The 25,506-nt window shown below is 44.3% G+C and overlaps 1 protein-coding gene across 1 annotated transcript; it reads right to left on the bottom strand.

The window, feature by feature from the left end:
- Positions 1 to 340: 340 nt before the first annotated feature.
- G6PC (glucose-6-phosphatase catalytic subunit) lies at positions 341 to 9,873 on the bottom strand. Its single transcript, XM_029212596.1, has 5 exons — positions 9,388 to 9,873; positions 7,058 to 7,167; positions 4,358 to 4,463; positions 3,609 to 3,724; positions 341 to 2,007 (listed from the first exon to the last, which is right to left on the bottom strand). The coding sequence occupies exons 1-5, from the start codon at positions 9,615 to 9,617 to the stop codon at positions 1,496 to 1,498; spliced, it is 1,074 nt and encodes a 357-aa protein (XP_029068429.1). The 5' UTR covers positions 9,618 to 9,873; the 3' UTR covers positions 341 to 1,495.
- Between the last annotated feature and the right edge of the window lie 15,633 nt (positions 9,874 to 25,506).

The raw sequence follows: 25,506 nt of genomic DNA, 5'->3' as shown, positions 1-25,506 counted from the left end.
TGATCCCATAGAGCAAGTTGTGCACTGTGGTCTGGTAAATAATGTTCAGCCTTGGCCAACTAGAATATGATATTGTGACTATGTTGATATGCTCGACTCTACCTGTGCCCCTGTGGACACTTTATAAGTCTCAGCAGCCCTACTGGGACTCCTGGGCAACCCAAGACAAAGCACCTTCCTTTTGCAAAAAGAAAACATAAGTATATAGAAACCAAATTATTTGTTTAGGGAAATAGAGAAAGACCTAGAAATTTAGCTAAGCCAGAATTAGAACCTTCAGATCACATTGCCTCTAAAATATAGTAATCAACAAGACTTCATTCTTAAGTAAAATGTTGTTTTAATAAAATACTGCACGTATATATTTTTCTTTGCAAAGATGTTATGACCAGGATGGTTGGTGTGAATGATACTATATGGTAAGCTATATAATTAGTAGAAAAAACAAGGACTCTCAAATAAATAGGCTTCAACATTTTTTTTAAAGGAAATATTCTGCAAATTAGTTGAGACTAGAGAATAGGCAAAGAGGAGGAGTTGGCTTTTCCTCCAAGAATGCACTCTTGATTGGCTTGGGATAGAGAAAGGAGTCATATTTACCTCCAGGAATCAAAAGTAACATTGGAGTGACCTTCTGGAGAGAGAAATCCTGGCCCTCTCCTTGCCATTTTGCCCAAGATTTCAGAGCTTAACTGAAACATACAAAAGCACCACTATAGAGTCACTTTTAGGCATCTGAGGATCCAGCAGGGTGGTTGTGGAATCAGTGGAAAATGCTGGGGAAAGCAGAGCTGGGCTAATAAGGAGAAAGATCGAATGTTATAGAGGAGAAGCTGACGTTGCCTGAGTATTCTGACCTAGTGCAATACCCAGATCACTGCAGCCATTCAGAAATCCCAGTAAATACAATGACCATGGATATATAATAGAAAAATACAAGAAGCAGAATTACTCCACTAAGGACCTATTCATTGTACTTTAAGTTGGTCCCCCACCGTTGAGAGCCCTTTACCTAAAGATTCGTATATCATCGAAGCCATTAAGATATTGTTTGACATACAATTTGCATGACATGCAAGAAATTTAAAAATCCTCCTTAATCAATCCTTCTTTCCCTATCAAATCCACTGCTCCTTTCTCCTTTTCTGGGTAAGGATGAGCATGAGTAGAAAATTCAGTGTGATCCCCAGCTTGGCGTTATGAGCTGGCCCTACCAAGAAGTCTCGCTTTTGTGTATTGGACAAAAGAGTAAGTATATCTTTGTGGAAAAAAATCCAGAATGACCCAACCTCCAATAAGGCTTTTCTCAAAGAGCCTTATTAGCTTTTCAAAAAAACATCACCCAATGCAATTAGAATTGCAAAGGGGGAAGGGGGTGTCGCCTGAGCTGACTCTATAGTACCTCTGGCCTCACAACGGGCTGGCAGAAGGCCCTAGCCACCTTCAATCCTTGGTGCAGTCATCGACTTTTAAATTCTGAAGACTCCACATCCCTTTACAAAGTCTTCTTGTTCGGCTGGCCCAGGACCTGGGCCAGGCAGTAGGGGATGAGACTGACAGACGCCAGGGGCACTGCTGCACTCTTGCAGAAGGACAGGACATAGAAGATCAGCTCGATGTGGGATGGGGGTTTCAAAGAGTCAAAGAGATGCAGGAGGACGAGGGAGGCCACAATGCAGCTGAGGCGGAACGGGAACCACTTGCTAAGCTTGCCTTTGCAGCTCTCCCTGTACATGCTGGAGTTGAGACCCAGACCCAGGCCAAAGAGTGTCCCCAGGTTCTTGAGGAGGCTGGCAAAGGGCGTAGTGTCAATGTGGACCCACTCTGGCCGCTCACACCTTCGCTTGGCTTTCTCTAGGGTCCACAGGAGGTCGACCCCCAGCCCCTTTAGCAGCAGGTAAAATCCAATGGCAAAACTGAACAGGAATAAGGTAATGAGAAAGTATTTCTTGAGATTGGCGTTGTAGATGCTCCGGATGTGGCGGAAAGTCTCAGCAACCGCAATGCCTGAGCGGAAGAAAGAATGACCGTGAGAACTGGGGAAGACGCTGGCCCTTCAGCTAGAGGTGAGTTTGGAGCAATGGGTGACATGCCATCCACCTCACCATTGTGGAGTTAAATCACAGATGCCAGATTGAGGGTCGTTTGTTTTCTTCCCATATGTGATTCCAGCCTGTCCTCAGCCACAGATTCTTTCAGATGGAAGAGTCATGTCACATACTTCCTCACTCCACATGCAAGTTTCCTGTGTGTGTGTGTGTGTGTGTGTGTGTGTGTGTGTGTGGTCCTCCTGTCTCTACTTGAATACCCTCAAGGATGAAGAGCTCACTCCCACTCAGGGAGCCCATTTCATTTTTGCATGGATTTGATCATTACACAGTTCTTCCTTGTGCTGAGCTAAATAAAACCTCTCTCCTTCTAACGATGTCTATTGGTCTCAGTTTTTTTCCGCAGGTGTTAATAAGTGGTAAATCTAGAGCCTCTGTCAGCACATTTAAAGATACTTGTTCTCAGCGGTGAGGGGTAAATTAGGAGGTTGGGATTAACATATACACACTATATAAAATAGATAACCAACAAGGACCTACTCTATAGCACAGGGAACTATACTCAATATTTTATAATAACCTATAAGGGAAAAGAATCTGAAAATAAATATATATATGTGTATGTGTATATATATAGGTAGATATACCTGTATATATATCTGAATTACTGTGCTGTACACCTGAAACTAACATGATATTGTAAATCAACTATACTTCAATTAAAAAAATAATAAACTGGGGGACAAAAAAGAAGAGACTAAGACAGATTGGGAACTCAAGAAATAAAATAAAGAAAGATAGTTATTCTCCTCTCTAACTTAAACATCCCCGGGTCTTTCATGTAACGTGAACTTGCAGTCTCTTTCTCAAACATGGAACCCTGCGCTAAATGCTGTGTTAATTCCGTGGTTGCCATGAAGCCATTATTTCCCTTGTTCTCAACATGCTTCTGTGAATGCTGCCCTGCTCTGCTTTTTCAGGTCTCCAGGGGAAAAATTCTGCACTTTCCTTAAGGTCTTATATTCTAGTCCTTTCCACAAAGTCAAGAAATTCTTGCTTACACTTAACCAAAGTCCTTTCTGCCCCTTTTTAACTGGATCCAAGAAAACAAAATATTCAAAATTCAGAGCCTATAATAAAGACCAGCTGTGGGTATCTGTTAGGTTTGCAAATGAATTTATTTAAATAAAGAGCTTTCCAAGGACATGGTGTTAATTTGTTAAATTTGGTAGCTTTTCTTAAGACTAAACTAGGGGCCACTTCCAACTGAAGACCCGTAAGACATAAAGAATGTAAATATCTTGGAGATTTCAAGCGAATTCAACTGGGTAGGTTAATTTTCTGTATTGTCATGTTTCTGGAACATACTTAGTTGTGTACATCTGGGCACTCCTATAGAAATGGGTCATTTCAAATCGCCCACCCTTGACTTTCAACCCACTGAAATGCTAATAGCATTGATTATACACAGAACATGGCAGGAATGCTGGGATTTTGTCCTGATGAGGGAGGAATGGTATAGGTGGGGAGTTGGAGGGAGGGAGCCAGAGCAGCTGGTACCTGACAAGACTCCAGCAACAACTTGATGGGGAAAATGAGCAGCAAGGTAGATTCGCGAAAGACAGACATTCAGCTGCACTGCCCAGAATCCCAACCACAAAATAATGTTCAAGCACCTGCAATGGAAGAGGCAGCCATAAGAGAACCCAGATATAGATCCTTCAGCAAAGAGACCAGCCTCAGCAGGAATGTTGGAGCCTGACAAACTTAGGTTTCATCAGTGGAATTCTTGTAAATTGAAGCCTGTACTCAAAATTCAAAGATAACCATGGCAAGTGGTGAACCCCTGTGTATGTGAATTTTAACCTCCCTATTTTATGTTTCATAATTAAGGATTTTCACAGTGTCTGCATACCCAGAATTCCCCATAGAAGGAATGTCTTCTGCTTCTTTGTTTATTTTAACCTGGACGGGGCATCTCAATTGTTGGTACAGAAATGGGTTTTTGTTTAAAGCCTGCTTCTAGCTCACTAGCTGATCTCGAGAAACCCCTCTGCTATGTTAGGCCTTTTTTACTGATCTCTAAAATTAGGTGTTGCCCATTCACAACATTCATTAAGTGGGTCCCTTCCAGCCCTAACATTTTGTGACTCTAATATTCGCTCTCAGCAGAAATGCCACAACTCTTATCAGTACCGTCCTAAGGCATGGGGTGGGCTGGGGGCACGCGAAGAAGAGTAAGTGGTGTGTCAGCTTCAGAGAGCCACCTCCTGCCCTCCACCACCCACAACCCAGAGCTGAGTTCTTACCGAAATCTGTAGGTTGGCTTTTTCTTTCCCCGAAAGATAGAGAGGGTAGATGTGACCATCACATAGTATACACCTGCCGTACCCATGGCATGGCCAGAGGGACTCCCTAAAGAATAGGAGAGAGATGAATGAATGAACCAAAGGTTAAAAGTCTCCATGTGGGAGATTGCTAGGGGGCATCATCTATCCATCCAACCATCCATCCTTCCATCTATCCATCTTTCCATACATCCATTCATCCATCTATCCATCCATCCATCTATCTTTCCATTCAGGAAATTTAATGGAAAAGCTACAAGATGTTGAAGTAGAAGGACCCTGGGCTCGCCTCCTCTCATGAGCATACCAAAATCACAACTAACTGCTGAACAACTGTTGATGGAAAAGACTGAAACCTATCTTTCCATCCATCCATCCATCCATCCAATTATCCATCCACCCATCCATCCTTTCATCCATCTACCCATCCTGCCGTCCATTCATTTATCCATGTAGTCATTTATTTAACAAATATCTATTGAGCTCCTACTACGTGCCCAGCACCATGCTAGGCTTTGGGAGTACAGTGGTGAGCAAAGTCAGAGAAGGTCATAGCTCTTGTGGTTATATACAATCTAGAGATTACACAAAGAATCAACATGCTGGGTATACAATCACAAACCTATCTGCCTTCCATTGTCTCTCTTCCACTCTCTTTGCTCAGTCTACTCCAGCCATGCTGGCCTCATGGCTCTCCTTTAAACACACTCCCACTTCAGTGTCCCTGTGATGTTGGCCTTTCTAACCAGACACTTCTTCCTTCAGAAATTTACTGGCTAATTCCCTTGCCTCTTTCAAGTTTTTGCTCAGATCTCACCTTCTCAATGAGTCCTACCCTGACCACCTTATTTAATCCTGCATTCAATTCCTAGTCCTGCTTCCTCTTCCCTGAAAGATGGAGGGTCCTGAGATGTGCCACTCAGATCCCCTTCTGGACTGAAGAGTTATTTCCCCTTTCTCTTGTTGAGAGTGTGGTTGCAGATGGCCCTCAGCTCTCAGACTTCTCTGGAAGTCTTGCCCTGGGCTGAAAAGAGCTGTCTTGATCACAGCTACCCTCTCCCTGGCGGGGGGAGCCTGCACCCAATCACTGGTCTCTATTGGGGTATAAGGGTCTGGTCTCCTTGAATCAATTCAGAGCTCCTATGGGGTTGGCTGAGACTGAATTGCAACTAGGTTTCTTCTGCCCAGGTGGCTTCTGTCCCTTTCTTCTATGAATGCTGCTCCCAAGAGCAGCCTACCTCCTGCATGCTGATCTCCATCTGAGTCTGCTTTCCAGGGAACCGCATAGGTAAAGCCTTGCCTTTCTTTCTTCCTCCTCCTCCTTCTTCTTCCTCTAATATCCTAAATATTTTACTTGTGTATTATGATTTTTTTTATAACACACACACACACACACACACACACACACATACACACACCATTCAAATTTAAGCTCCACAAGAGGGAGAACTTTTTTTTTTTTTTTGCCACGCTGCACGGCTTGCAGGATCTTAGTTCCCTGACCAGGGGTTGAACCCAGGCCACCACAGTGAAGGCACCGAGTCCTAACCACTGGACCACCAGGGAATTCCCACGGGTAGGGATCTTTGTTTTATTCACTGAGGCATTTCAAGTACCTAGAACAGTGTTTGACACAGGTGTTAGATAAATAACACTTGAATGAATGGATATGCTCTGAAGTGAGTCAAGGATTTGTGAGAACAAATAACTAAGGGCCATGCCCTAGTCTGGGGGCCAGTGATAGGGTGTTTGAGGAAGGGACACTAACACTGAGACCTACGGGTGAGCAATGGGGTTGAGTATTCCTTTCCTTACTGAAAAATGAAATCTATCATGTGGCTGAAAAACGCCCGTCTGGGTGTACCTAGTAAAATACAGACAGGGTGCGGGATTGGACAGTCAGCTCAGGAGGCCACATCTCCCGGGCCATGCGTCTGGGAAGCACAGCCAGGGGCTCAGGCCTCTACCATGTTCCCTTCCCTGGACAAAGGGCCACAGCACAGTTACTCTCCTGAGCCTTTTGCCTGTGAGGGATCCCTTGCCTTTCTGGACTAGCAATTTCGGTTCTGGAAACATTAGGCAGATTTCCAAAGTGTCAGTCATGGGCTATTTGGGAAGGCCTTGCTTAAGTGAATTCAAATGGAGTTGTACCGGACTTCCTTGGTGGTGCAGTGGTTAAGAATCCGCCTGTCAATGCAGGGAACATGGGTTCGAGCCCTGGTCCAGGAAGATCCCACATGTCGCGGGGCAACTAAGCCCGTGCGCCACAACTACTGAGCCTGCCCTCTAGAGCCTGCAAGCCACAACTACGGAGCCCGTGTGCCACAACTACTGAGCCCGCACACCTAGAGCCCGTGCTCTGCAACAAGAGAAGCCACTGCAATGAGAAGCCCACGCACCACAACGAAGAGTAGGCCCCGCTCGCCACAACTAGAGAAAGCCTGTGCACAGCAACAAAGACCCAACGCAGCCAAAAATAAATAAATAAAATAAAATAAAATAAATGGAGTTGTACCAAATCCAAGACCATGACCAAAGCTTGCAAGAGTGGCTCTGCTCATGTCCCCCTCAAAGACAGCTTCATCCAGAACATTGTTACCAGGTGTCCACTGCGAGCAAGGTCCACCCAGTTTCTGTCTGGACAAGGGCTGCGACTCTCACCTGGGCCGGTCTCACAGGTGACCGGGAACTGCTTTATCAGCGGCACAGAGGTGTTGCTGTAGTAGTCAGTGTCCAGGACCCACCAGTATGGGCGCTGTCCAAAGAGAATCCTGTGAAAAAGCAGAACCGATATCTGGAATTACTGAGGGAACACTTTGTCCCAATGCCACACCTTCAAGAAGAGAGAATAGCTCAAGGAGAAGACCCATGTGATCCTACACAGAACACTAGTATCACGGGCACCTCCAAGAAGGGGAACTGGATGGCTGGAGAGGGGCAAGGGAGGGAGACTTTTTTAAAAAAAAATATTTTATTTATTTATTTTTGGCTGTGTTGGGTCTTCATTGTGATGCACGGGCTTCTCATTGCAGTGGCTTCTCTTGTTGCAGAGCACGGGCTCTAGGTGCGTGGGCTTCAGTAGTTGTGGCACACAGGCTCAGTAGTTGTGGCTCGTGGGCTCTAGAGCACAGGCTCAGTAGTTGTGGCACATGGGCTTAGTTGCTCCGTGGCATGTGGGATCTTCCCGGACTAGGGCTTGAACCCGTGTCCCCTGCATTGGCAGGCGGATTCTTAACCACTGCGCCACCAGGGAAGTCCCAGGAGGGAGACTTTATGGTGCACCCATTATATAACTTTTGAATTTTGCACTATTTGAAGGTATTATTTATTCAAACATAAATAAATAAATCCAATATCCTCAAAGCCGTATTAACGGCAACTACGTGACTTTTTTTTTTTTTTAACCCCAAGAAGAATTTGTCCTGGCAGGATGCATAGGAACTACAGTTTGCAACTTGGACTTGCATATTCTATGGGTTCTCTTTCTGCTGGCCTCCAGAGTCTTGGGTTTCTTCCGGACACCAGAGAATGAGCCCCAGCCCCAAGGACAAGCCCCACCAAGGGGATGTGGTCTCTGTTTCCATCAGAATCGCTCTCTGTTAGGACATACATAGCTTCAGGGGCTTGTTCTGTATCCGCTCAGCTTTGAAACAGAATATCTCAGACAAACCGCTTTCCCTTTCATAGCATGTTTTTCATTGTGGAAACAGGTGTGAAGGGTTGGTCAGGATGCCTCCTTTGCCCTGCAGCGGAGGAACAGTGATTTCTCACTAAAATTACCCGCTAACTCTGACCTCTACCAACTCAGAGAAAATCCATGGTTCTTTACATGAAATTAGATGTTTGGAATAACGTTTTATCTTTTTATTTGTTAGAGTTATGCTATTGAATACCAGAAGTTACAGACAAAGTCGATTTTTCAACAGGAATTTCAGAATCCCATCAATACGCCTTGGGCTTCTGAGCCCAATAACGATGTTTTTTCCTACCCTAAAGGAGTTTTCTTGTTTATGGCCAAAGAAAATTAGAGCTAGAAGAGATCTTAAGAATCACCTACCAGTGAACAAAGATAATTTTAGGGATGGTAAAGATCTTAGAGGGCAGCTGGTCCAATCTCTTCATTTTCTAGACGAGGAAATAGAGGCCAAACCAGTAATGTGTTAGAGTCATCCGGTACTGGCTAACAAATGTAAAATATTCAGGATTTTTGCAAGCTGGACCCAACGGTAGCTTGAAAGTGGGATAATATACACAGTAGAAACTGGCAAATACTAAAACCAGGGCTTTTTACCCCCAAGAGTCAGTTTATCAACACTGGATGTAACATAGTTCGTAAGAGCGTTGCCTCTGAAACCAGCCTGCCTGGGCTTCAATCCTGCCTCCGACACCACCTGTGTTTTTCTAGTCGTTTAACTCAGTGCCTTAAAGTGCTTAGCACATGGCCTGGCACACACCACGTGTTCAATAAATGTTAATAACTATACTAATTACTAAGGTCTCAGAGATAATCTAAGTTTACAGATTATAAAACAGAAACTCAGAGAGTCGCTACGAGTTGTCCAGGACACACAGCCGGTAGGTGGCTGAACAAGAGAGTTCCCTGGATTACTTCTCATGACCCCACACAACAAGTTTTGAAATTGCCTATGTGTTTCCCTTCTTCATACCTCATTTTTCTTCCTTCGTACATCTATCTTTATGTCACCTATGCTGTTTCATAGTAATAAAACGGTGTTTCTTTGCTCATAGCCTATAATTCACAAGGTCCAGCTGGCCTTCCGTCCATACGACATAGCCTTTCCTGTATCTTCAGCTCACTGACAGGGTTTTCTCTGTCTACCCTCATTCTGCAGAGGATCCAAAGTCAGGAGGGGAGTAAGCTGTGCCTTCCTGAATAACACGGAGAAGAGGCAACTTCTGACGGACAGACATTTCCAGAGAGAATGCCAGCCTCTCCTTGCCGAGGTCCTCTTTGTCTGGCTCTTACTCACCACTTAAAGACGAGGTTGAGCCAGTCTCCAATCACAGCTACCCAGAGGAGTTTGATGCCCACAGCTTCTCGGAGATGGAACCAGATGGGGAAGAGGACATAAAAGGCATTCCTGAGGTCTGCGATCACGGACACCAAGATGAACCAATCCTGGGACTTCTGATAATTCACCTGGAGGTAGTGCGTTGACTGGACCCCAAAATCGTGCAGAGCATTCATTCCCTCCTCCATCCTCACTCAGGAAGCCTTTGGCTGTGGGCTTGCAGTTATTTCAGACTTGGTGGTGATTGCTCTGCTATCAGCCTGTGTCTTGCCTCTGTTTTATACACTCTGTATCCAGTCTGCAGGTCAACCCAGCCCTGATCTTTGGACTCAAAAACCGCTTTTGTCTAAAATCTATTGATCAAAGGTGCATCACCAGTAGGTTGATGCAAACGTGTTCAGTGTGATTTACGTAAAATAGGAAAACAGGGACACAAAAACAGCCTGATCGTCCGTGGGCTGGCACAGCCAATGATTAACTTTGGCATTGTTGCTTGACAGTGCAAGGGGCTGCCCTCCTGGTTCCGAAACCCGGCCAGAGACACAGGACAGAGTCTAAATCTGCCATGGTTCTTGCAAAGATGCCTGATTTCCTAAGTCTGCACCTGCACTTATTTTGGAACAAAGAGAAGTCTTGGTGCTCTAGCTATTCAACTTTTAATTTATTAACTTTAAAATATAGTAAGTTCTATTGTACTGGGAACTGCCATGTTGCTGGGCATTTCTTAACTGCATTAGGGTCTAGGAAATGCCTCTGATTTGCGAGAACAAACCCTCTTCACAGTATTGGCTCTGTATCTCTTAGGGCCAGAAAATAATCATCTTTGAATGCACTGATTAATTTTGTTGTTGTTGTTGTTTTGACAGTGCCACGTGGCTTGTGGGATCTTAGCTCCCCGACCAGGGATTGAACCTGTGCCCCCTGCCGTGGCAGCACAGAGCGCTAACCACTGGACAGCCAGGGAATTCGCCCTTTGGGGTTTTAACACATAAGTTTAAGCAACAGAGTGAATGCGTGTTCATGCAAAAACAATATGATGAATATGTGGTTCTAAATAAAAACACCAGCAAACTGGGGACTGGGGACTCTGAAAAGGGCTTTGTACTTTGAGCTTTCTTGCATTTGTACCTGGAGATTAGATACAGATATAGATATGATATAGATATAGATATAGATACAGATATATCAATATATACAAATAATCACCAGGAAGTAAATACAATGTTATTATAACCATGGATGTAGACAAGGAATAAAGTAACAAACACCAAGTTATGAGAAGCAATGCTGCCTGCTCACCCCTACAAACAGAAACCATCCTGCGGTAACCTAGAGACCAAAACCTCACACTCAGATGACCTAGGACTGTGAAGGGAGCAGGGGCTGACTCAGGTGACAGACAGATGCATTTTCAAGAATAAGAGCCAGTGGGAATAAAACTTGTTAAAACCCACACGAATTACCCATTAGGAAGTCCATGGTTGCTTTGTAAGGGGTAGTTTGGGGACAGGGAAAAGAAATTCAGAGCAAATGAGTTTGTAACAAAGGTTGACCACATTCCGCGCTGGAAATGATTAAAACCTCATCCAGGAGGTATGATCTGGAGTCTCATCCCCACTCCACCCCCTGGGCTCCTACCCAGCTCAAGCAGAATCCAACTGCCCTTGACCACATTGTCTCTGCTGGTCCAAGCAACCCTCCCCTGCCATGCCTTACCTGGAGAGCAGGGATGATGGTGGTGGTGGCCTGGTGGGCTGCAAATGACACATGTACTCGTAGTGTTGAGGGGGAGGGTGTTCTGCATCATCGGGACTGCCTGGCTACAGGTAATGGGCCCCGCAGGAGAGGTGACCCCTTCCCTCTATCCAGATAAGCCTTCCTAGAACGTATTGAGTAACTCTTGTGTGATCCCTGGGGACTGAAGTTTCTATGGTCTGAGGTGAGTCAAGGGCAAATAGGCCAGATGCTCTGACAAAATATTCAAAGGCCACTGTCTGGGTCTCCCCTGGGCTGCTAGGAGCCAGCGTGTCTGAGTTGGGCGGGGTGCCATCACGTGCTCAGCATATAGGGAGCCAGGGGTAAACCCTATCTTCTGGAGGAAACTCAGGGAGCATACTCATGTTGATAAGGAGTCCAGATGGAGCTGATATCCCATTCTGGGCACACTGGGCAGTGGGGGAGTCCCTCTGGTAGGCTGCCCGCCAGGCAGGGGGACTCTCTTCATCAGAGCAATTGCATACATCATGAGACTACTTGCCAGTCTCTACCTTTCTAACTTCCACCCCCTTCCTGCTGCCTCCAGCAAAATTTTATCACGTGCGGAAAGAGGTGAGGCCCCAAAGGACTTGAGCCTACTAGAAAGCTGACTGAAGAGAGAAACTGTGGAACTCTAAGTCCTCAGAGGACTTGTGGATAGTTGTGGCGAATACAGTGGAAGAAGCATTTGAGTTGCTGGAGGTTTTGTTGAGAATTCTCTCATTTAAAGAACTATCTCCAGGACTTCCCTGGTGACGCAGTGGTTAAGAATCTGCCTGCCATTGCAGGGGACATGGGTTTGAGCCCTGGTCCGGCAAGATCCCACATGCCACGGAGCAACTGAGCCTGTGCACCACAGCTACTGAAGCCTGCGCGCCTAGAGCCCGCCCGCACAGCCAAAATAAAGTTAAAAAAAAAAAAAAAAGAAGTTCCCCAGTTTAATTCAACAAACATTTATTGAGCAAATCGCCTCGCTTGGCTCTCTGAGGAATTCAAAGTTAAATCCCAGTTGTCCTTAGGGGTTTCCACACCCTCTCTAGTTGGGCAGGGAAGCCATTTACTTAACTATGTGGACTGGGGGATCCTTCGATGGAAACTGAATCCATTTATACAAATACCAGTGAGCTCCCTATTATTTTGTCCTAATTGCAGATGACTCAAGACTTCTTAATGCCCTCTGGGGAAATGACAGCTGAGTCTAGGAATCAATGAAGATGGAAAATTATATGGGTCCCTCTTCACCAGGCACATTAGCTGGGCACTCCCCAGGCACTCTCTCCACAAACAGAAATTCACAGGCTTGGAGATCTTGGTTTGGGAAGAACATGAAGGCAAGGTTCCAGAAAGTACAGTCTGGTCTGCCATTAACTAAGTGCAGCTGGTTCCAGTGTATCTGGCACCGTCTTCTTCCCAGAGCAAGGTTGACTCATTAAATCAGACAAGCTTCTTTGCTGACAGGAAAGCAAAAGGGAGGGAGCCGTAATTGACCATGCACCTCATCCAAAAATTACATTTATTACCAAAAAGAAATTGTGACTTTATCTACAGCCAAACCCTCTATTCTGACTGGGGCTCTGGGTTCTATTGAGAGAGGAGCTGCCTTTCTGCTCAGTGATGATCACGAGAATGGGTCTTGTCTGCACAAGGTAACAGGGAGGCCAAACCCAGCTTCAATCCAAGGCTTTGTCTGAGTAACAGCATAGATGTCTCTCAAGGGTGATGGGCTGAACTGCAAGACGTATACTTTTATTTTTTGAAAAATTTATTTTCAGGTGCTTTTTTTTTCCTACGAAGTGATCATTGGTGGGGTGGGGGGGTGGTGTTTAGGGGTAGACAGAAATTGGCTGGATCAGCTGCTGTCACCTTTGACGTGAGTGACCCAGATCATTTTTTACAAAAACATGTTGGTAAAAACAGGTGGAGGGAGAGGTGGATTAATCATTGTTAGCCAGTGAAAATGGCTGATTTATCTCCAGCGTGGTGGGAAAGTTCAGCTGCAGGACCTTGAACTGTGCAGCTATTGACCAGGTGGAAGGAGCGTGGTGCATGTCTCAAGATGAGCTGGACATTTTTTTTTTAATTAATTAATTAATTAATTTTTGGCTGTGTTGTGTCTTCATTGCTGCGCGCGGGCTTTCTCTAGTTGCGGCGAGCGGGTGCTACTCATCGTTGCGGTGCTCGGGTTTCTCATCGTGGTGGCTTCTCTTGTTGCGGAGCATGGGCTCTAGGCGTGCGGGCTTCAGTAGTTGCGGCACGCGGCCTCAGTAGTTGTGGCTCGCGGGATCTAGAGCACAGGCTCAGTAGTTATGGTGCACAGGCTTAGTTGCCACGGCATGTGGGATCTTCCCGGATCAGGGCTTGAACCTGTGTCCCCTGCATTGGCAGGGGGATTCTTAACCACTGCACCACCAGGGAAGCCTGAGCTGGACATTTTGTCCACAGAAAAATGCTGGAGGGCATTTGCTTCATCGTAAACCGTTAAGAATTCTTGTCTCATTACCTTACTCTTGTCACCCCAGGGTCTGCCTTCTACTGAAATCAAATGAATCATCCGAGCCATTATGGGAAGCACTGACCAACCATCTTCTTCCTCTCCTCCCTCTTCCTTAACCCCCTTCCCCAAAGAAGCTGTTTTTCCCTCCAGAGATTATCCTCTTTCCGCAGACAGTCAACCAGTTCCCTCACGACCAGAGGGCAGACATTTCTACCACTCTCCATCAGCCCTTCGGGGGTGCCAAACCACCCTAGCAGCTGGGACACATTCTTGCTGTCAAATTCGATTCTTCCTGCCAGGAGTTAAACTTTGCTGATGGTGCAGGGCAGAGGCAGAGGCAAAGGAAGGAAGCCTCCAAAAAAAGTGCTTGGGACTATTTGAAAAAAGCTCATTTTCTTCTTTGTCCTGGTCTGTACTCCAGAGACAAAGACGCACTGGCTAAGGAGAGACAGGAAGGGTGACTCAAGCTAAGGATCCAGCCTCGACTGGCTGTTCGTCCTTGCTTCAACTCATGAATTCTTTGGAAGAACTGGCACAAACTAAAGGACAGGAGGAAACTGAGGGGTCATCAGTTGCACAGCGCTAGCTCAGCCTGATGCGGGGGGGTGAAGTGAGGTGGGTATTGTTGAGTGGGAGGTGGGTGTGGGGCAGAAGGAGCATCTTGGTTTTCCTTAGAAGAGTCAGAAACATCCTCAAGCTTCCAGCAGGCAACCCGGGAGACTGTCCCTCCTGCATTGCCATCACTAGGATTAAAAGGAAAAAAAAAAAAGAAGTTAAAGATCTGTGTGACCTTGGCCAAGTCACTAGACTCCTCTGGGTTTTACTCTTGTCAACTGTAAAACTGAGACTTGGTCACCCTCACCCACCATTCAGTTTTTTGGTTTTGGGTTTTTTTTTTTTTGAATTTTATTTTTTTATACAGGAGGCTCTTATTAGTTATCTATTTTATGCACATTAGTGTATATATTTCAATCCCAATCTCCCAATTCATCCCACCACCACCCCCCCACCCCCCCGCCACTTTTCCCCCTTGGTGTCCATACGTTTGTGCTCTACATCTGTGTCTCTATTTCTTCCCTGCAAACCGGTTCATCTGTACCATTTTTCTAGGTTCCACATATATGCGTTGATATACAATATTTGTTTTTCTTTTTCTGACTTACTTCACTCTGTATGACAGTCTCTAGATCCATCCATTTGTCTCTACAAATGACCCAATTTTGTTCCTTTTTATGGCTGAGTAATATTCCATTGTATATATGTACCACATCTTCTTTATCCATTCGTCTGTCAATGGACATTTAGGTTGCTTCCATGACCTACTGTAAATAGTGATGCAATGAACATTGGGGTGCATGTGTCTTTTTTTTTTAATTTATTTATTTTATTTATTTATTTTTGGCTGCATTGGGTCTTCGTTGTTGCGCGTGGGCTTTCTCTAGTTGCATCAAACAGGGGCTACTCTTCGGTGTGGTGTGCAGGCTTCTCTTTCTGGTGGCTTCTCTTGTTGTGGAGCACAGGCTCTAGGCGCATGGGCTTCAGTAGTTGTGGCACACGAGCTCAGTAGCTGTGGCTTGCGGGCTCTAGAGTGCAGGCTCAGTAGTTGTGGCGCACGGGCTTAGTTGTTCCACAGCACGTGGGATCTTCCCAGGCCAGGGCTTGAACCAGTGTCCCCTGCATTGGTAGGCGGATTCTTAACCACTGCGCCACCAGGGAAGCCCTGCATGTGTCTTTTTGAATTATGGTTTTGAATGGGTATATGCCCAGTAGTGGGATTGCTGGGTCATACGGTAATTCTGTTTTTAGTTTTTTAAGGAACCTCCATACTGTTCTCCATAGTGGCTGTATCAATTTACATTCCCACCAATAGTGCAAGAGGGTTCCCTTTTCGCCACACCCTCTCCAGCATTTGTTGTTTGTAGATTTTCTGATGATGCCCATTCTAAGTGGTGTGAGGTGATACCTCATTGTAGTTTTGATTTGCATTTCTCTAAAAATTAGTGATGTTGAGCAGCTTTTCATGTGCTTCTTGACCATCTCTTCTTTGGAGAAATGTCTATTTAGGTTTTCTGTCCATTTTTTGAGTGGGTTGTTTGTTTTTTTAATATTGAGCTGTGTGAGCTGTTTATATATTTTGGAGATTAATCCTTTGTCCGCTGATTTGTTTGTAAATATTTTCTCCCATTCTGAGGGTTGTCTTTTCGTCTTGTTTGTAGTTTCCTTTGCTTTGCAAAAGCTTTTAAGTTTCATTAGGTCCCATTTGTTTATTTTTATTTTTATTTCCATTACTCTAGGAGGTGGATCGAAAAAGATCTTGCTGTGATTTATGTCAAAGAGTGTTCTTCCTATGTGTTCCTGTAAGAGTTTTATAGTGTCCAGTCTTACATTTAGGTCTCTAATCCATTTTTAGTTTATTTTTGTGTATGGTGTTAGGGAGTGTTCTAATTTCATTCTTTTACACGTAGCTGTCCAGTTTTCCCAGCACCACTTATTGAAGAGACTGTCTTTTCTCCATTGTATATCTTTGCCTCCTTTGTCATATATTAGCTGACCATAGGTGTGTGGGTTTATCTCTGGGCTTTCTATCCTGTTCCATTGATCTATATTTCTGTTTTTGTGCCAGTACCACATTGTCTTGATTACTGTAGCTTTGTAGTATAGTCTGAAGTCAGGGAGTCTGATTCCTCCAGCTCCGGTTTTTTCCCTCAAGACTGCTTTGGCTATTCAGGGTCTTTTGTGTCTACATACAAATTTTAAGATTTTTTGTTCTAGTTCTGTAAAAAATGCCACTGGTAATTTGATAGGGATTGCATTGAATCAGTAGATTGCTTTGGGTAGTATAGTCATTTTCACAATATTGATTCTTCCAAACCAAGAACATGGTATATCTCTCCATCTGTTTGTGTCATCTTTGATTTCTTTCATCAGTGTCTTATAGTTTTCTGAGTACAGGTGTTTTACCTCCTTAGGTAGGTTTATTCCTAGGTATTTTATTCTTTTTGTTGCAATGATGAATGGGATTGTTTCCTTAATTTCTCTTTCTGATATTTCGTTGTTAGTGTATAGGAATGCAAGAGATTTCTGTGCATAAATTTTGTATCCTGCAACTTTACCAAATTCATTGATCACCTCTAGTAGTTTTCTGGTGGCATCTTTAGGATTCTCTATGTATAATATCATGTCATCTGCAAAGAGTGACAGTTTTACATCTTATTTTCCAATTTCTATTGCTTTTATTTCTCTTTCTTCTCTGGTTGCTGTGACTAGGACTTCCAAAACTATGTTGAATAATAGTGGCAAGAGTGGACATCCTTGTCTTGTCCTGATCTTAGAGGAAATGCTTTCAGTTTTTCACCATTGAGAATGATGTTTGCTGCGGGTTTGTCCTGTATGGCCTTTATTATGTTGAGGTAGGTTCCCTCTATGCCCACTCTCTGGAGAGTTTTTATCATAAATGGGTGTTGAATTTTGTCAAAAGCTTTTTCTGTATCTATTGAGATGATCATATGGTTTTTATTCTTCAGTTTGTTAATATGGTGTATCACATTGATTGATTTGTGTATATTGAAGAATCCTTGCATCCCTGGGATAAATCCCACATGATCATTTTATATGACCCTTTTAATGTGTTGTTGGATTCTGTTTGCTAGTATTTTGTTGAGGATTTTTGCATCTATATTCATCAGTGATATTGGTCTGTAATTTTCTTTTTTTGTAGTACATTTGTCTGATTTTAGTATCAGTGTGATGGTAGCCTCATAGAATGAGTTAGGGAGAGTTCCTTCCTCTGCAATTTTTTGGAAGAGTTTGAGAAGGATGGGTGTTAGCTCTTCTCTAAATGTTTGATAGAATTCACCTGTGAAGCCATCTGGTCCTGGACTTTTGTTTGTTGGAAGATTTTTAATCACAGTTTCAATTTCATTACTTGTGATTGGTCTGTTCATATTTTTTATTTCTTCCTGGTTCAGTCTTGGAAGGTTATACCTTTCTAAGAATTTGTCCATTTCTTCCAGGTTGTCCATTTTATTGGCATAGAGCTGCTTGTAGTAGTTTCTTAGGATGCTTTGTATTTCTGCAGTGTCTGTTGTAACTTCTCCTTTTTCATTTCTAATTTTATTGATTTGAGTCCTCTCCCTCTTTTTCTTGATGAGTCTGGCTAATGGTTTATCAATTTTGTTTACCTTCTCAAAGAACCAGCTTTTAGTTTTATTGATCTTTACTATTGTTTCCTTTGTTTCTATTTCATTTATTTCTGCTCTGATCTTTATGATTTCTTTCCTTCTGCTAACTCTGGGTTTTGTTTGTTCTTCTTTCTCTAGTTCCTTTAGGTGTAAGGTTAGATTGTTTTGAGATTTTTCTTGTTTCTTGAGGTAGGCTTGTATTGCTATAAACTTCCCTCTTAAAACTGCTTTTGCTGTATGCCATAGGTTTTGGATCATCGTGTTTTTGTTGTAATTTGTCTCTAGGTATTTTTTAATTTCATCTTTGATTTCTTCAGTGATTTCTTGGTTATTTAGTAACGTATTGTTTAGTCTCCATGTGTTTGTGTTTTTTACGTTTCTTCTCCTGTAATTGATTTCTAACCTCATAGCATTGTGGTCAGAAAAAATGCTTGATATGATTTCAATTTTCTTAAATTTACTGAGGCTTGATTTGTGACCCAAGATGTGATCTATGCTGGAGAATGTCCCTTGTGCACTTGAGAAGAAAGTGTAATCTGCTGTTTTTGGATGGAATGTCCTGTAAGTATCAATTAAATCTATCTGGCCTATTGTGTCATTTAAAGCTTGTGTTTCCTTATTAATTTTCTCTTTGGATGATCTGTCCCTTGGTGTACGTGAGATGTTAAAGTCCCCCACTATTATTGTGTTACTGTCGATTTCCTCTTTTATAGCTGTTAGCAGTTGCCTTATGTAATGAGGTGCTCCTATGTTGGGTGCATATATATTTATAATTGTTGTATCTTCTTCTTGGATTGATCCCTTGATCATTATGTAGTGTCCTTCCTTGTCTCTTGTAACATTCTTTATTTTAAAGTCTGTTTTATCTGATATGAGTATTGCTACTCCAGCTTTCTTTTGATTTCCATTTGCATGGAATACCTTTTTCCATCCCCTCACTTTCAGTCTGTATGTGTCCCTACGTCTGAAGTGGGTCTCTTGTAGACAGCATATATATGGGTCTTGTTTTTGTATCCATTCAGCGAGCCTGTGTCTTTGGTTGGAGTATTTAATCCATTCACATTTAAGGTAATTATCAATTTGTATGTTCCTATTACCATTTTCTTAATTGTTAGGGTTTGTTTTTGTAGGTCCTTTTCTTCTCTTGTGTTTCCCACTTAGAGAAGTTCCTTTAGCATTTGTTGTAGAGCTGGTTGGGTGGTGCTGAATTCTCTTAGCTTTTGCTTCTCTGTAAAGCTTTTGATTTCTCTGTAAAGCTTTTGATTTCTCTGTTGAATCTGAATGAGATCCTGCTGGGTAGAGTAATCTTGGTTGTAGGTTCTTCCCTTTCATCACTTTAAGTACATCATGCCACTCCCTTCTGGATTGTAGAGTTTCTGCTGAGAAATCAGCTGTTAACCTCATGGGAGTTCCCTTGTATGTTATTTGTCGTTTTTCCCTTGTTGCTTTCAATAATTTTTCTTTGTCTTTAATTTTTGTCAATTTAATTACTATGTGTCTCGGCATGTTTCTCCTTGGGTTTATCCTGCCTGGGACTCTCTGAGCTTCCTGGACTTGGGTGGCTATTTCCTTTCCCACGTTAGGGAAGTTTTTGACTATAATCTCTTCAAATATTTTCTCGGGTCCTTTCTCTCTCTCATCTCCTTCTGGGACCCCTATAATGTGAATGTTGTGTTTAATGTTGTCCCAGAGGTCTCTTATGCTGTCTTCATTTCTTTTCATTCTTTTTTCTTTATTCTGTTCCACGGCAGTGAATTGCACCATTCTGTCCTCCAGGTCACTTATCCGTTCTTCTGCCTCAGTTATTTTGCTATTGATTCCTTCTATTGGATTTTTCATTTCAGTTATTGTGTTGTTCATCTCTGTTTGTTCTTTAATTCTTCTAGGTCTTTGTTAAACATTTCTTGCATCTTCTTGCTCTTTGCCTCCATTCTTTTTCTGAGGTCCTGGATCATCTTCACTATCATTATTCTGAATTCTTTTTCTGGAAGGTTGCCTATCTCCACTTCATTTAGTTGTTTTTCTGGGGTTTTATCTTGTTCCTTCATCTGTACAAAGTCCTCTGCCTTTTCATTTTGTCTATCTTTCTGTGAACGTGGTTTTCCTTACACAGGCTGCAGAATTGTAGTTCTTCTTGCTTCTCCTGTCTGCCTTTTCCTGCCTTTCAGTTTTAATATTGTTTAAGTTTTTGGGTGCTCCTTTTAAAGTAGCTCCAATGATGTGATGCCTGACTTTTAATGATTTAACAGAAGTAAATGATTCATTATTGCCAGAAGGAAAAAGATAAATGTGTTCATATCTTTTTTTAATTAAAAAATTTTTTTAGGGCTTCCCTGGTGGCACAGTGGTTGAGAGTCCGCCTGCCGATGCAGGGGACATGGGTTCGTGCTCCGGTCCAGGAAGATCCCACATGCCGCGGAGCAGCTGGGCCCATGAGCCATGGATGCTGAGCCTGCGCGTCCGGAGCCTGTGCTCCACAATGGGAGAGGCCACAACAGTGAGAGGCCCGCGTACCGCAAAAAAAAAAAAAAATTTACATTGAAGTATAGTTGATTTATAATGTTTCAGGTGTACAGCAAAGTGATTCAGTTAAGAATATATATTCTTTTTCAGATTCTCTTCCATTATAGGTTACTACAAGATATTGAATATAGTTCCCTGTGCTGTACAGTGGGTCCTTGTTGTTTATCTATTTTGTGTACAGTAGTGTGTATCTGCATATCTTTTTTAAAAATAAATTTATTTTATTTATTTATTTATTTTTGGCTGCATTGGGTCTTTGTTGCTGCGTGCAGACTTTCTCTAGTTGCAGCGAGCAGGGGCTACTCTTCGTTGCGGCACACGGGCTTCTCATTGCGGTGGCTTCTCTTGTTGCAGAGCACGGGCTCTAGGTGCTCAGGCTTCAGTAGTTGTGGCACGTGGGCTTCCATAGTTGTGGCTCACGGGCTTAGTTGCTCCGCGACATGTGGGATCTTCCTGGGCCAGGGCTCAAACCCGTGTCCCCTGCATTGGCAGGTGGGTTCTCAACCACTGCACTACCAGGGAAGCCCACTGCATATCTTTTTAATTAAAATATTTTCATAAGTAATGTATCCACATGGTTAAAATAAAAATTCAGAGTTTGAAAGATCATTCAGTGAAGTCAGTTCTTCCTTCCACCTCTGGGCATCTTCCAAACATGGGTGCTGCCAAGACCCAGCTGAGACCTGAGGTACACCAGGAGTCAGAGAAGCACCTCACAATTCTCAAGTGGAAGGCAGCTCCCTGCCCAGAGCCTGGCATCCAGCTGTGATCCAGATTGGGAGAGGGGGTCATCCCTTCCACTCTCTTCTGTTCCACCTACTGTTTTCCTCCCCCAGCTCTGCCCTGTAGTCCTTTAATCAACTCTTTAATTTTCAGAATTTTCATCCTAACCAAAACACCCATGTTGTATAGTCAGTTATTAGTCCTTTCCTCTTCCGGAGCCCAGTTGGGGGACATAATTAGGAAATTAGTAGTCTCGGACCCTGTTAACCTATACCTTACCCCCTCTGAGAGCTCCCAAATATGGACTGTGATGCAGAGAAAGAGGAAGAGGTGAGGCCCAGAATTGTCATGAAAACAAACAATGAGGTTTCCTCACCCTGCAAGGCTGGAGAGCGCCAAGGAACTATTCTGAGCTATGAAAACACAGCAGGGCTCTGCTAGGAAATAAACAGCTGTCTGTCCTGCCAACGCCTGTCTCTCTGGACTCGAGTCCTGACAGCGTCTGATCTCTAGCCAGCAAGTAGGAGAGACAGGGAGAAGGGCGAGGAGAGCGTAGTGTGCCTCCCTCCTTTAGGATGGAAAGGAAAGCTTGTTTTATTTTTAAGATTTTAAAGATTTTCTTCACTTTAGTAGGTTTGAAGTGGAAGGAGGGAAGTGCCAGGGTCATGTAAGTCCAGGGGATCTCTCCAACCTTGAATTCCAGAGAGCAGGATGTGAGTTGCTCCCTCCTCAGCCTTGTGCAACTTCAGCCTCCTCTGCTCTACTGGGAAGGAAACATGACCTTCTCTCTGTAAGGTCTGCTGGTTGACCTTTTCTCACCCTTCTTCTTTGTTAATTTTTGGCCACATCTGACACTTTCGACAGACGAAACACTCACACTCACCCTCACTGTTTCCAGTGTCTCTCCACCAAGCTCTACTCTCCTTTCTCCCCTTCCTCCTCCCACCATCAGCTTGATGTTAGGTGCCCCCTCGGCCACCACCTGGATGCTGTATACATTCCCCAGATCTATGAGTTCCTTCCAGACCAGTTGTTCCTCCAGACTTCCTTGCTTTGTAAATGCATCTCTTCCTCCTCTGCCATCCTACAGGCACCGAGCCTGGCAACCTTTGAGTCATCCTTGTTGCCTCCTCATCAGGTCTTGTTGATTTTCTACTCTGGTGGCCACTCGTCAATCCCTCTGCCTAGACCTGCAAGTCCCTTTGTTACCTAATGATGGCCTATGCCCCTTCTCACTCCCCTACCTGAGCCATCCTACAGACCACTGGCAGAGGCAAAGGAGCCTTCTTTTTTTAGAAAAATTTATTTTTTTATTTTTGGCTGTGTGGGGTCTTCGTTGCTGCGCGGGCTTTCTCTAGTTGCGGTGAGTGGGGGCTACTCTTCGTGGAGGTGCGCGGGCTTCTCACTGCGGTGGCTTCTCTTGTTGCAGAGCACGGGCTCTAGGCACACGGGCTTCAGTAGTTGTGGCATGTGGGCTTTGGTAGTTGTGGCTCCTGGGCTCTAGAGCACAGGCTCAGTAGTTGTGGCACACTGGCTTAGTTGCTTCGCGACATGTGGGATCTTTCCAGACCAGGGGTCGAACCCATGTCCCCTGCATTGGCAGGTAGATTCTTAATCACTACGCTACCAGGGAAGCCCCCAAAGGAGCCTTCTTACAATACAATTCTTTCCATTTATCACCCAGAAAACATCCCGTGACTCCCCACTGCCTTCAGAATGAAGTTCAAACTCAAGCTCACCCACAATCCGACCCCAGGTTATCTTTTCAGCCTTATGTCTTGCAGCTCCCCTTCATGGACCCCTCATTCCAGATACACTAATGGTCTTGGACTTCCCAAACATGCCTTGATTTGCCTAACTTGGCTCTTTCCTCCAACTGGAATATAATTCCTCCCATCTCCACATGTCCAGGTTCTAAACATACTTCAAAGCCAAGCTAATAAAGCCTTCCCAGCCCACTGACGCCCACCCCTCATCAGCTGTAAAGGATCAGTCTGACCTGAGCTCCCCTCGCCCTTAACCATTCCTGCCTTAGGTCACTCAGCATGTTCAAACCTTGCATTACAGTTGTTTGCATATTTCTTAACACTTTCCCTATTATCCTGAGCCCTGAGGGCCAAGAAATCATCCCTTCCAGCACCCAGAACAGAGTTCTGCTTGCATATCTGGGGCCAGTATGGTAGCTTGGTTAGATGCCTGCAGTGGTTCCTCCCATTGCTGATATATACCCCTTTGCACTGTGACTTTGACTCTTTTCCTGTCAAGACGTGACGTTTATGTCTCCATCCTTTGAATCTGGGGTTGATCTTGTGCCTTGGCCAATGAGACATTAGCAGATGTGATGTAAGCAGAGGCTTGAAAAGCATTCGCTCAACTAGGATTTGTTCTCTTTGAGCTACAGTTGGAACCCTGGATCACAGAGAAGTCCAGGCTGGCGTGCTGAAGACACACTGCTGTAATGTGTGGCATGTCTGACAACTGGCCCCAGCTCCAGACCTGTGAGTGAGGCCATCTTAGACCATCCAGCTCCAGTCCATCTGCCGGGTATCTGCAGCCACAAGAGTGATCCCAGGAGACTCCAGAAGAACTGCCAGATGAGCCCAGCTCAGAGGGCCGACCTACAGAATAATGAGCAAATAAAATGGTTTGTTGTTTTAAGCCACTATTTTCCAGGGTGGCTTGCTGTGCAGTAACTGAAACACCCAATAGATGCTGGTTAATAAAATATCAAATAAGGGAAAATTCCTTGGCGGTCCAGTTGCTAAGACTTTGAGCTTCCATTGCAGGGGGCCGTGTGGTATGGCCAAAATAAAATAAAATAAAATATTAAAAATATCAAATAATAACTAGCATTCAGTGAGCATTCACTATATGTCAAGAACTAGTCTTGGAAAATTACATGAACTAATTCATTTAATCCTCATAAAAATCCTGAGGTAGATTTTATTACTGTTCCCATTTTACAGGTGAGAAAAGTGAGGCACAGAGAGGTTATATAACTTGTCCAAGGTCACACCTGCCAAACCCCAGCAATCTAGCTCCAGAAACCATACTACAAAACACTACACCATGTTGCAGAATGAGGAAAACTTTAACTCATCGCTTTGCTGCCTCAGAAACACCCTTCTTTACATACATGCCAAATTCTATAGCATTTTGGGGTCCAACGTCCAGTCTATGCTTCAAACCCTCCCATACCACGTGCCCTTGGGCCTACCCCAGGCTCTGGATCCCTTCTACCTGTTTCACGGAAAACCCAGTGTGGGGAACTAATTTACAGACCTGCCAATGTCTACCTACTCAGAAACTTTTCTGTCTCATCTCCTCCCTCCTGCAACCTTGGCTGGGCTGCTGGTTCCAGCAGTGCAGGTCTCATCTGGAAAGGAAATATTCAGGCTAGTGTGTCAGCGTTGCCCTTTGGACCTGTGTCCCAGCTTAACCTGTGCAGCCAGGGTGATCATTCACTCAGGATCTTTGGGCTTCTTTAGATCTTCCTTTTTGAGGTAGTCAAAGGAGAAACTGGATATGAAATGTTTTTTTTTACAAGACAAAGAATTACCTGAATATAACAACTGTCATTATTTCAACAAAGATGTATTTAAGCACCCACAATGGGCATGACACCATTCTGGGCATCAGGCCACCAAGGCCAACAGGACATGGTTCTTGCCCCAGGGAAGCAAGGGGAGGACACATGTAGATGATGAACTAGAGTTCAGCGTGTGAACTTCCATTGCAGGGTTCTTTCCAAAGAACCAAGGGTGCAGGGAGAACAAAGCAACCAGCGGGGAAAAGGGGACGGGGATGATATTTGAGTTGGGTTTTAGAGGATGAATAAGCCTTCACCAGATGAAAAAGGGAGGAAGGGGAAAGAGGAAGGAACCAGAGGAGGGAAGGAAGGGAGCGCATGGGCAGAGGCATGAGTGGATGGGAACAGCCTGTTTGGGGAAGGTCCCATGGTTGGGGGCGTCTGGTGGGCAGGGCATCAGGATGGCAGGAGCTGCTGAACCTGGTCCGTGAATGGCCTAATATGCTCTGGAGAGAGTGGGAAGCTCTGAAGATTTATAAAGGGCAGCTGGCCAAGGAAAACTATACGAAGGGGACGGAAGGAAGGTAGGATTCCTGAGTCTGGGCTCAGGAATCTAGTTGCAGAGTCTGTGGCGAGGCTGGTGTGTGCTGTGTCAGGAGAGGCTGGCTGATGTCCCCCGGGACACCCCACGATGGTTTCCTGGTGAATTCACCACAGTCCAAGGGAGGCGCCTAAGTCAGAAACCAGATTTGTCAGCTCACCAGGGGGGATGGTCTTTCAGGGAAGATCTAAATTTACCAGAGTAACACCTGGGAATTCCCTGGCAGTCCAGTGGTTAGGACTCCGTGCTTTCACTGCCGAGGGCCCAGGTT

The sequence above is a fragment of the Monodon monoceros genome, unplaced genomic scaffold, assembly GCF_005190385.1.
Source record: "Monodon monoceros isolate NGI ecotype Baffin Bay Population unplaced genomic scaffold, NGI_Narwhal_1 Super_Scaffold_9, whole genome shotgun sequence".
Classification (NCBI taxonomy): domain Eukaryota; kingdom Metazoa; phylum Chordata; class Mammalia; order Artiodactyla; family Monodontidae; genus Monodon; species Monodon monoceros.
The sequence above is the reverse complement of the archived record's forward strand: the minus strand, read 5'-3'. Positions and strand labels throughout refer to the sequence as shown.